General features: G+C 36.0%; 1 protein-coding gene across 1 annotated transcript; it reads left to right on the forward strand.

Moving 5' to 3' along the window:
- The first annotated feature begins 843 nt into the window (after positions 1-843).
- Positions 844-4,166, forward strand: LOC133301384 (ADP-ribosylation factor 2). The gene is made up of 7 exons (XM_061501015.1): positions 844-980; positions 1,499-1,670; positions 2,136-2,206; positions 2,534-2,653; positions 3,231-3,349; positions 3,435-3,516; positions 3,789-4,166. Exons 2-7 carry the CDS (start codon positions 1,523-1,525, stop codon positions 3,792-3,794), a joined length of 546 nt encoding a protein of 181 aa, XP_061356999.1. The 5' UTR covers positions 844-980; positions 1,499-1,522; the 3' UTR covers positions 3,795-4,166.
- The last annotated feature ends 6,774 nt before the right edge of the window (positions 4,167-10,940 follow it).

Genomic DNA, 10,940 nt, shown 5'->3' on the forward strand with positions numbered 1-10,940 from the left:
ATGGTTGAATATTTATTTAAATATAGAGAATATAGGATAAATTTCAGTACACAAGGCTCCTTCATCTTGTGGGGACAGGGATGAGTGTATTTTGTGGAGACAGAGAGTGTTGATTATATGCAATATTATTCTTATATTTTTATAAAGATGTTATTTTTCATATTCGAACCATCTAAACAAAGGATTAAATATAGAGAACATAAAGATTAAAATTATTGTTTTGGAAGATAGGAAATTTTCCTTACAAATTTACGTAAAGGGTAAAAATCAAATCCAATGTCTTTTTTTTCAAGTACTGACACTGTCCGACTCTCGTGATAATCTATAACTCGAAAGAAACGAATGTGCTAAAACTAAGGCGACAATTTAACAACCAGATACTTCTATATTTTACAAAAATAACCATTTTTCAAAATGACGACACATGCACAAGGCTTAAAATAAATAAATAAATTTGGATAGGGCTTCTGTGAAATGATACTAAAATTGAATTTCAATCTACTTTTATATAATAAAAATAAAGGGTTAAGTATTTGTCATTTTTAATAAAATTACATTTTTTATTGTTTTTAATATTTAAGATATTACAAAAATAATGTAATTTCATTAAAAATAACACAAAATTGTATCATTTAAAATATCAAATATTTTTTTCATAAATAAATAGGTTATTATTATTTTTTCAAAATTAAAGCAGCCTCATTTTTGTTTACCAAACAAAAAAAAAAGCTTTATATTTGATATAAATATTTGGCTTTGGAAGGTTCGAAAGAAAAATCCACTAATTCCATAGTGGATGCTTTTCGTTAATTTAAGCAATAAGAAATGAAATAGTTCGGGTGCCCTTGCTCTTATAAAATCAATTCTCGTTTTAGCTTTTGTATTCCCATTTCGCGTTGGTACAAAGCTTCCTTTGCTTTTCTCTCTCTCTCTCTCTCTCTCTCTGCGGTTTCTGGCACCTGAAACTTTCATTTCCAAAGGTAAATTCAAACCTTAGATCTTCTTTCTGTTTCCTGAATCTCTTCATGCAAATGGATTCGAGATTTTTAGTTCGTTCTCGAATCGCACTTCAATTTCAAATGGAATAAGGGTTTTTCTTTATTCTTTCAACTTTTCGTTTGCTATTGTTCTCTCTCTGTTGTTTGATCTGAGGATTTCCGAATCAAACTGTTCGGATCCTTCTTTTTTCCTTGTTCAGATAATTTTTCCTTATGTCGAACTTTGGTGCTTTTTTTTTTCTCGAAATTTTATTTAGCTTGATCCGTTTCTGTTGCCATGAAATGATTGTACTTTGCGAATCGATTATCATGCTGCTTTTTCTTATATATATATATATATATTCATTTAACTTGAGATCTGGCTGAATCCGGTGACATTCTCTTTTAATGCCATTAGCCTGAATAGATTTGTGTGAAGAATTTGCACTATTTCGATAAGATACTCTTTTTCGTTTTGGAGTTTTTTTGTGATTGGATTTTTCTTTGAATCATGAAATCAGGGGGATCCACAGGCTGAAGGAGAAATGGGCCTGACATTCACGAAGCTTTTCAGTCGGCTTTTTGCCAAGAAGGAAATGCGAATTCTGATGGTTGGTCTTGATGCTGCTGGTAAGACCACTATCCTCTACAAGCTCAAGCTTGGAGAGATCGTAACAACAATTCCTACCATTGGTAAGTTTCTGGACTACGCATTTGTTCTCGCTAGATAACCTTATTATCCGTTTTATCCTTTTTGACATAGATATTAACTTGCATAGATATTTATTGTCCGTTTTATCCTTTTTGACATCTTATAGAACTATTGGTTATTGAGGACTCACGATAACTGACTTCAAGGCCAGTTGAGTCAATAATCTTTTATGATGGAATGGTGTTAACACACTGCTAAATCTGTGCCTTTAAAATTGAACACTAGATCCCTATATATGTTGGTTCTATCAAATATTGTTTAGACACTTGATGTGAGTGTGAGATCCTGGATTTAACTTGTTCTAACCATTGTATAAATATTCATCTACAACTATAATATTCCTTTTGAGTGATGACGGATTATTGGTTGTTGTACTATTTGGTATTTCAGATTGTTGAAATGTTGCGATTCTGTTATATTTATGCTTAAAATATGTTTTTTTTCAGGGTTCAATGTGGAGACTGTGGAATACAAGAACATTAGCTTCACTGTCTGGGATGTTGGTGGCCAAGATAAGGTGTAAATTTTGATTCTTACGCATTCTGAAAAATTTAAAAAAAAAAATCCTCTTTATATATATATATGTATATATATATATATATATATATATATATATATATATTTCATTTTTATCTTTTTTCAATCTCTTTGTATCTTTCATTTGAATTCATTTACTACCTACCTCAATTAGTTTGGGATAAAGGTGTTGTTGATATTGATGTTGATTGAAAAATTACAATTTACAAGATATTTAGTGTTTATATCACTTGTCTTTCACAGTTCACTTCCTAACAACTGAGCATTACTTGGCAAAGTGTCTTGGCTGAATACTTTTGTTTTGCAGATTCGCCCCTTGTGGAGGCACTACTTTCAGAACACTCAGGGTCTTATATTTGTCGTAGACAGCAATGACCGGGACAGAGTTGTTGAGGCCAGGGATGAGTTACATAGAATGTTGAACGAGGTACTTTAGTTAATTTAGTTTGGCTTTTTATGCCATATCTTAGATGCTCATCTGGCATTTAGAGGGAAATCATTCTTGTAGAACAGGTTTTGGATCACGTAGGCATCGAAAGGAAGGAATGAACTGTTTGTTTTTAGCAGAAAATGTCAGCATTTTGCTGTATGTACTATTACTCTAACTTTGCTAGTGATACATTAGTCTAGCAAATGATGTTCACATGCTCAATGGGTGTCTCTATTGATGAAGAGGAAATTTCTATTGAACTCATAAGGGAAAGCATTTTTCTTCATCATTGCTGTTGTTAGTCGATCTGTTTTTAGCTGGATCATAATTTCTGATATCTCTTGTATATTGACGTGACTATAACATTCTTTTAAAAGTTGAAAGAACCAATTCTTACTAGTCAAGCTCCTGAGAATTTAAGTGCTTCTGATTGAATGGGCCTGTCTCAAGTTTAATGCTTACAAGGATCATGACATGACAAGAATCATTAGTCTCCTTGTTCTTTTGCTTTCTGTTTTATGTATTCTTGTGATAAAATGACAATGTTTAAAAGCTTTATTTAATTGTCTCTCAGGATGAACTGAGAGATGCAGTTCTGCTTGTGTTTGCCAACAAACAAGATCTTCCTAATGCGATGAATGCTGCTGAGATTACTGACAAGCTGGGTCTCCACTCTCTCAGACAGCGCCACTGGTAAATATTTTGATAATGAAACCCTTCTTCTCCAGTATTGATGGCTATCCTGTTGTGATCTAACATGCTACTCTGGTTCTTCCAGGTACATCCAGAGCACCTGTGCAACCTCTGGGGAGGGCCTTTATGAAGGTTTGGACTGGCTTTCCAACAACATAGCCAATAAGGTAGCTATTGTTTTCTTCCCTCCTTTGTTGTGCAAACGTTGATTAAAAGAACGAATAGTAAATGTTAAATGCAAACATTTAGTTCATTTTGAAGGGGTAGCAAAATTGCCCAATGCAAAGTGCCTCTATATGATGTTTACCCTGAATTTGCATTTTTTTAAGCATAGCATTATTCAAATTACCTCTGTTGCTATTCCTAATTTTTCAAAAAAAGCTGTTCGTTTTCTGGAATTACTGAGTTGACTTTTTTTCCTGACTTTTTATAATTACAGGCTTAATGCTTTTGGGGATTCTTGTGGATCGGTTATTCTGGATGCAGGGGTGAATATTATCTAGCTTTTATTTCTTGGTCCTCTTCCGAGACAACTTGAATTTGTGTTCGTGTATTGTGGTTTAGGACATCCTGGTGGCTCAAATTGTAGTAGGAATTTGTTTCATGGGATGTGTAATACTTCTGAGCTTTCTACTGGGTTTGGATGCGACATTCATAACTGTAATGGATATACTTATTGAAAGCGCCGTCAGGTTCTGATTTATAGTTGTATTTTGGTCATATACCTTTCGTATAATGAGGATTTTGTTTATTGTTTGCAAGTTACTGGGGAAAAGAAAAAACTTTGCTCATATGGCCATTGGGCTTTTATCTGTGATGTTAGATGTGTAGTATCCTTTTTGCCATTTTCAGTAATGTTGAACGCGAATTGGCGTAGTCAATGAAGCGGCGGGTGAAGGTGGAAAAGTGTATCTGTGAAATAAGCTTCATAAATGGAGTTAATGTTATTTAAACTCGGTAATTATTTCTTACAACTCGAACTTTCGAAGGACTGTATCTAAGTCCAGCTATATATGCACGCGGGGAAGGAGGATGGTTAAAATAATACAACGATCAAAAGTTTGCAAGAATAAAATGGTGAGGTAGGGGTTGACATGAATGAAAGCAGGGTTTTTAATATATATTTTTATTTTTAAATGTAAAAGTATGGGGAAGGTTATACTTACAGCTTTTGTTTTTTACAATCTCTTACAATTATATTTTAACACCGTTGATTTTCGTCAATCAACGATTATGATTTTCGCAAATTAAACTCATTAATTAATTATTAATTCACAATAAATGATAACCGTTTATTGACGAAAATTAACGGTATTAAGATATGGTTGTAAGAGGTTGTTAAAAAAAAGGTTGTAAGTATAACTTTTCTCTAAAAGTATATGAATAATTTTAAACAAATAAATAAAAATTTAGTAATATATAATAATACAATTATTTAAATTATATAAATCAATTTTAGATTGCGGGGTTGATATCAATTTTTTGTAGGGGTATGCATGGGTCGAATTTAATTTAATTTTTTGAAAAATTGAAACAAATTGGTTTAAATGGTTCAGTTAGAAACAAGTTTGGTTTAGTTTAAAATCGGTTCGGTTTGGTTGAAAACAGTTTGGTTCATTTCGGAAACGTTTCGGAACCTGCCCGAGTCTGCCCTCTTCTAAAAAAAAAAATTAAAAAAATTAAGAAATAAAGTAATAAAAAGGGGTTCGGTTCGGTCCGAAAAAGATTTGGTTCGATTTGAAAATAGTTCGGTTTAGTTCGCTTCTTGAACTGGTTTTAAAAACCAGTTCGGTTTATGAACTGGTTCTGTAAAAACTGATTCGGTTCTTGAACTTGATTCTAAAAATCAGTTATTTTAAGTGTAGTGCGATTCGGTTTAGTTTTTTTGGTTATTTATCCCTAGACTAAATGGCTCAAATTTATTGTAAAACTTCATAAAGTCATAATTTTTGGCTTGAGGGTCCGAATGAGGTGATTTTTTTGTTATTCCACATAATTATTTGATTTCTGCACACTGAAATGATTATTTTTTAGTATTGAAAAGTAAAAATAAGAAAAAATAATTAAATAACATCATCCATAAAAATAAAATATGCCAAACAAGACCTAAGGAAACACTTTTCAGAAAAAAAAAATTGACCAAATCCCTTCTAGGGCTTGCCAACGCATTCGTCTCGAAAAGTTATGTGGAATCAAAAATAAAATCACCTCATTCGGGCACTCAAAGCCAAAGTTATAGCCTTCCGAAGTTTTACAATAAAATATCTCAAATTTAGTGTCGCATTAGGCCGAAAGCCCCTCCTCAAGTGTAATATTATAAGTATATAACCTGTAACACCCCGTTCTAGAAAGGATTGTTATCATTGCGAACAACATTAAGCGCAGTTACAATCACATGGTTCAATTAAACTTCGGATAAATTTTTCCCTTTTAAAACGTGCCAAATTTAATATAACCAAGTGTGTGATCATAACCATATTTGCTTTGCGGAATAATGGGACTAAACTTAATATTATATTCCCCGTATATTAGACAATACGTCGTTGAATGACTTCATCTCTTTAATTATCAAATTAATTCTACACTTCTTTTATGATTCCCATCTTCTACTATGTTATAGGATTTTTCATTAGCTACGCGTGGGTTCAAACCGCGCTCAAATCGGAGCACCGTAGCCAAAGTTAGACATTTTCTAAGAAAAGGGGTGCAAAATCCCTAGAACCCCGCGCCCGTAGCGTGGGATCCACGCCCAGAGCGTGGAAAAACAGGAAGTTGGCGCCCCCAGCATGGGAGTGGCGCCCTCAGCGTGGATGCTACTGTCTGGTTCTGTAATTTGGCGCCCCAAGCGTGAATCTGGCGCCCCAGGCGCCATCCACAGGGCTGGGTGACCCAAAACAAGGTCATTTAACCTACCTATGGTTTTCCACTCATAACTTGAGCTATACTCACTCAAATTACACCATTTTGGTCTCTATAGAAAGCTAAGAGAAATGTCTACAACTTCCATAGAGACATCAAAGCCCAATTCCATCACATTGGGTGTGAAAATTGGTCAACCGGACAGGATGCCTTTGTTTTCTCAACATTTCCCAATTTAGCACTAGGTACCTAATTTAGTTTCCAGTTCAACAATCCAATACTTAATGTGCATACATATATTGAACTTAAAGTAATCATCAATTACAAATCATGTTCATTACAATTCATGGAACTTAGCTTACAAAACACTATGATCACTCCCTTGGCTCCCATCAACAAAGAGATAACCAAAGACATGAGTATAGGCTAAGTCCATTCCAATAAAAAGAACATACATCTATCAATTGTCTATTAATTACAATCCTATACATGTGAGCTACAAAACAACATGTATAATATCAAAATACAGGATCCTCATGCATCACTACTAGTCCAAGTATGGTCACTTGCCACTGGTGGCTCCTGCAGCATCCTTACCTGAAAGGGGGTCCCCACAACACGGGGTGAGATATACGAATATATCCAGTAAACCAGGGGTCCTTGGAGCATCTCTCCACCCCACAGTTCCATATTAGTGTAATAACAATAACAATAATAATGCAGTAAATACATATCTATGCAAAGTGCAATAACATCTCCAGGAGAAATCCCTCGAGCTCTCAAGCTGTCCTAAGGAAACTCAGATGCAAATAGTCCTACTAGCCAGCTAAACTACCAAGTATGATTTATGCATCGTCATGCAACATACCAACATAGGGAACCACCATCCTATGCCACACCAAATGCATACACATACGTATAACAAAGCATTACATTATTTCATTGCATTTATATACACTATAATTACCACTACCCTTTCAGGGCTTGGTGGAACAATCAAGGGAATTACACCCAAGGTCCGAAAGCTTACCTCAAAGCTTCTGTTCAACCTTTGTTCACTGTAATAACCCAAAATTATGTAGCCTTATTTATTAATGAATCTTGTGTGGGCAAATTAATTGATGATAGTTATATGTGAATAATCCAAGTTAAGTATGGTTGAATAAATTAAAAGCCCAAGCATGATGGGATAAATCCACACCAAGTAATGACCTTAATGGCCCAAACACATGGCTCTTGAAGTTATATAATATTAGACTAAGCTCAACCTAGGGTGAGCCCAACCAAAAAGACTCCTTTGGGCCGAAACCAATAGGTAAAAAAATAAGACTTGGCCCATTTACTAACTTGAATGGAAATCCAACCCTAAAAGGACAAGTGGGCCGAACCCACTTCCTAGTGTGGCCTTGGCCCAGATGCAAGAAATCTAAACCTCTTTAAGAAGCCCAAAAACTGCGGACCCCTTTATGTGAGCAACAAGGCCCAAGTTCATGAACTTATGATGGGTGATGTGGCATGAGATGAAAGGATGCCACTATATGCAACCAATGAGGAAAAAGAAATAAATGAACAATTGGCATTCCCAAGTACAAGCTGCGGCCATAATGGAGGCAAGAAGAACATGTAGTGTCTTTTCTTCTTCCTAGGTGAACACATTAAGGATCATAAACTCCTCCATCTCCCTAGGCGCAATAATTAGCATAAAAAGGGAAGACTTGTTCTTACACACCTTATGATGAGTGTGATACACTCAAGGTGACCCCAACCCCATGCATTGGGAAGCCACAAAGACACATTCTTCTAGGACTTCAACAATGAAAAGTTAAAAGACAAAAGCTTTACACATTAACCAACATTTCCCAAGTAATGATTAAAGTGTCTAACCTTGGTACACGCAAAGAACTCTCTTCCCCATGCGCCTCACTCCCCAAAATAATGATGAATCTCCCTAACCAAGGCATGACATGCAAGAACTCTCTTCCCCATACGCCTCACTCCCCAAAATAATGATGACTCTCCCTAACCAAGGCATGACATGCAAGAACTCTCCTTCCCATGCACCTCACTCCCCAAAGTAATTAAGGATGCACCTCGTTTCCCGAATCAAGGCATATCATGCAAAAGTTCTTCTCCCCATGCACACCACTCTTCAAGCAATTAATGTGAGCCTTATCTTCCCTCCACTTAGGCGCTACACACAAAGAACCCCTTCGATTCACGCGCACCACTTCCTAAGTGAATAATGATGAAGTTTTGGTTTCTAGGTAGGAATGCAAGAGTCCCCCATGCGTATGACACTTGAACAAAAGATTTGCTAACCCACACACTCAACCTAGACCTAACCCTTCCCTTTCCTAGGTGTGATGATTAGAGGACTTAGATAAAATAAAAGACCCAAGCCAACCGTTCGCACTCCCTCACACTCTCAAGATTAGCAAGGAACAAAAGGAAAACAAAGACACTCTCTCTTTCCCTCTCAAAGGCTTCGGCCTTCTTCCCAAGGAACAAGCACCCACAAGAAAAACCAACCTATCTTCCTCCCATCTAAGGCTTCGGCCATTCACATGTTAAGGGTAAGGGAACATCAAAAATAGCTTCTAGCCTCCTTCATCGTCTAACTCGTGGAAGTGGACACTTAGAAGAACTCGTTAAACTTAGAAGCAGGAGTGACATATCGGTGGAAGAATCACCATCAAATATCATCCTTGAGGTAAGGTCCCTTAGACTCCATGTTTAAGTTATGATCTCCTTCTTAAATATTTTCGTGTTATAAAGGCTAAAGGAAACAAACCTTCTTCCCTCATTCAATTCTTAAGGACTAAAAGAAAGGAAAACCTTGTGGGATTTACATGTTAACCGAAATGTTAGAATGCTATGCATAAACTATGTTGTTAAAATCATTTTCTAAGACCTACATCCTAAAGGGGCCGAACCTATATGTGAGTTATAAACCAAGTGAGTTTTTAGAATCATCTCTTAAGTCCCATTATGTTATTAGGCCGAACCAAAGGTGCAAGGGAAGACTAGAGCCGAACTCGAACTCTTGGAGAATAAAAAGACAAGACCACTGTGTAAGTGATTTATGGTTGTTGAAGCGGTTACCCTATGGTTGCCACCCCCTTTATGTGAAAGTGAGGTTTGACTGCAATATGTTATATGATGCATTACATGATATGTTTGGTTGTTTGGAACTAATGTTTATTCATGCAAGTTTTGTAAGATGGCATGTGCACTAATACCACAAAGGCAACCTGACGAGGACCCTGGGTATTCGTCCATAAGACCATGGAGAGTAATTGTCATGGCAGGATTGGTATGATGATATGAAAGCATGATTATTTTCCAAACTATGTTTCAACGTTTCTCCCATTCTATTATTGTATATGTTATTATATGACAGTTGTAGGAGTAAGCATCATGGTTTGGAGGTTGCTCCAACTGTGAGTCCTTACTGAGACCCCCAATCTCACCCCTCTTTGGAAAAACCCACTTTCAGGAAAAAAAAATGACTAAATGGGTAAGGCAGGGAAAGAGGTTGGTACGAGTTGAATAAGAACCTGCGCAGCCACGTGCAGTTAATGATGACTCCAAACTATTGGAGAAATTTATGAACTTATTATCTGAAGGAAAGTTTTTGGAGACAGACTAAATTATATCTGCTCTAGCTGGGCCCTTGTGGATTGAAGATGCACCTTACTAAGGGTGTACTTAAATTTTAATTTGGATGACTGTAATAGACCATGCCACTTAGACTATTTTGAACATTTTATATACGTTTGAAGTTGGCGCATAAGTATGAGCAGGGTAACCAAGAAGAGATTAACTTGTAAGTAGACCGTAGACAAAGCAAAAGAGAAACTCATGACTAGAGGAATAGATAAGTTAGGGAAAGAACGAAATTAATTCCCATTAGTAAATTTTAAGTTAACCACGCTTAAGTACATGGATTCCGCGCATTGAATGTCAAGCAATGTTACACCTTTGATGAGCATATTAAGGGTGTTACATTCACCACCAACAGGCAACCAATCAACTTTGGTTTCAACAATGACTTACAAGTAACACACCTACACCAAGGTGCCATAACATCAATCATACTATCCAATGAATATTTACTTATATCCATTACTACCACATCAACTCTACATATTAACTTAGCATGAGCTCACCTATTCCAAAGAGCTAATCAAGCTCCATAGCTTGCTCCAATGGTTGATCACTCACGGTTGGTTCAAATGTCTCAATCCTAGACATCACAAGGACACAATCATCAATCAACCAAGCCAAACCATTGATCATAATTGCAAGAAAACTCACAACCAAGTATCATATTCTTGCAATATTCAAAGTATAGTCATATAACTATCTAAGCTCTTTTTCACCGATTAAATGTCATTCCTAGCATTTCTTATAACATGCACTAAGTCTCATTCTTCCTAGAACATAGCTAATTCAACTACATTTCATCGAAATCCCAATTTACTATTCATAAACCCTAACTTATGCAATTTCAAGGAATTATGAGGTTCAAGGGGTAGAATCTTACCACCAATGGTTGCCCAACCAAGCAAGGAGCGTTCCTCAAGCTCCCATGGAGGTAGAAATTCCCAAAACCCCAAAATCTCACAAAGGGCCGAATTTTTGAGAGGCAATATCTCTCTCCACAATGCTCCCCACTCAAAACTAAGCTTAGATTTTGAAAGAAGGAAAGATTTAGAGTAGTTTAGGCTTT

The sequence above is a fragment of the Gastrolobium bilobum genome, unplaced genomic scaffold (genome assembly GCF_033153095.1).
Source record: "Gastrolobium bilobum isolate Gb01-03AN ecotype WA unplaced genomic scaffold, APGP_CSIRO_Gbil_v1 utg4269, whole genome shotgun sequence".
Lineage (NCBI taxonomy): Eukaryota > Viridiplantae > Streptophyta > Magnoliopsida > Fabales > Fabaceae > Gastrolobium > Gastrolobium bilobum.

Bases quoted from the DNA above. Each gene is read 5' to 3' on its own strand.
- LOC133301384 (XM_061501015.1), top strand. From the start codon at position 1,523: ATGGGCCTGACATTCACGAAGCTTTTCAGTCGGCTTTTTGCCAAGAAG. The intron at 2,207-2,533 runs GTGTAAATTTTG...TTTGTTTTGCAG, and splicing joins ATGTTGGTGGCCAAGATAAG to ATTCGCCCCTTGTGGAGGCA. The intron at 3,350-3,434 runs GTAAATATTTTG...TGGTTCTTCCAG, and splicing joins TCTCTCAGACAGCGCCACTG to GTACATCCAGAGCACCTGTG.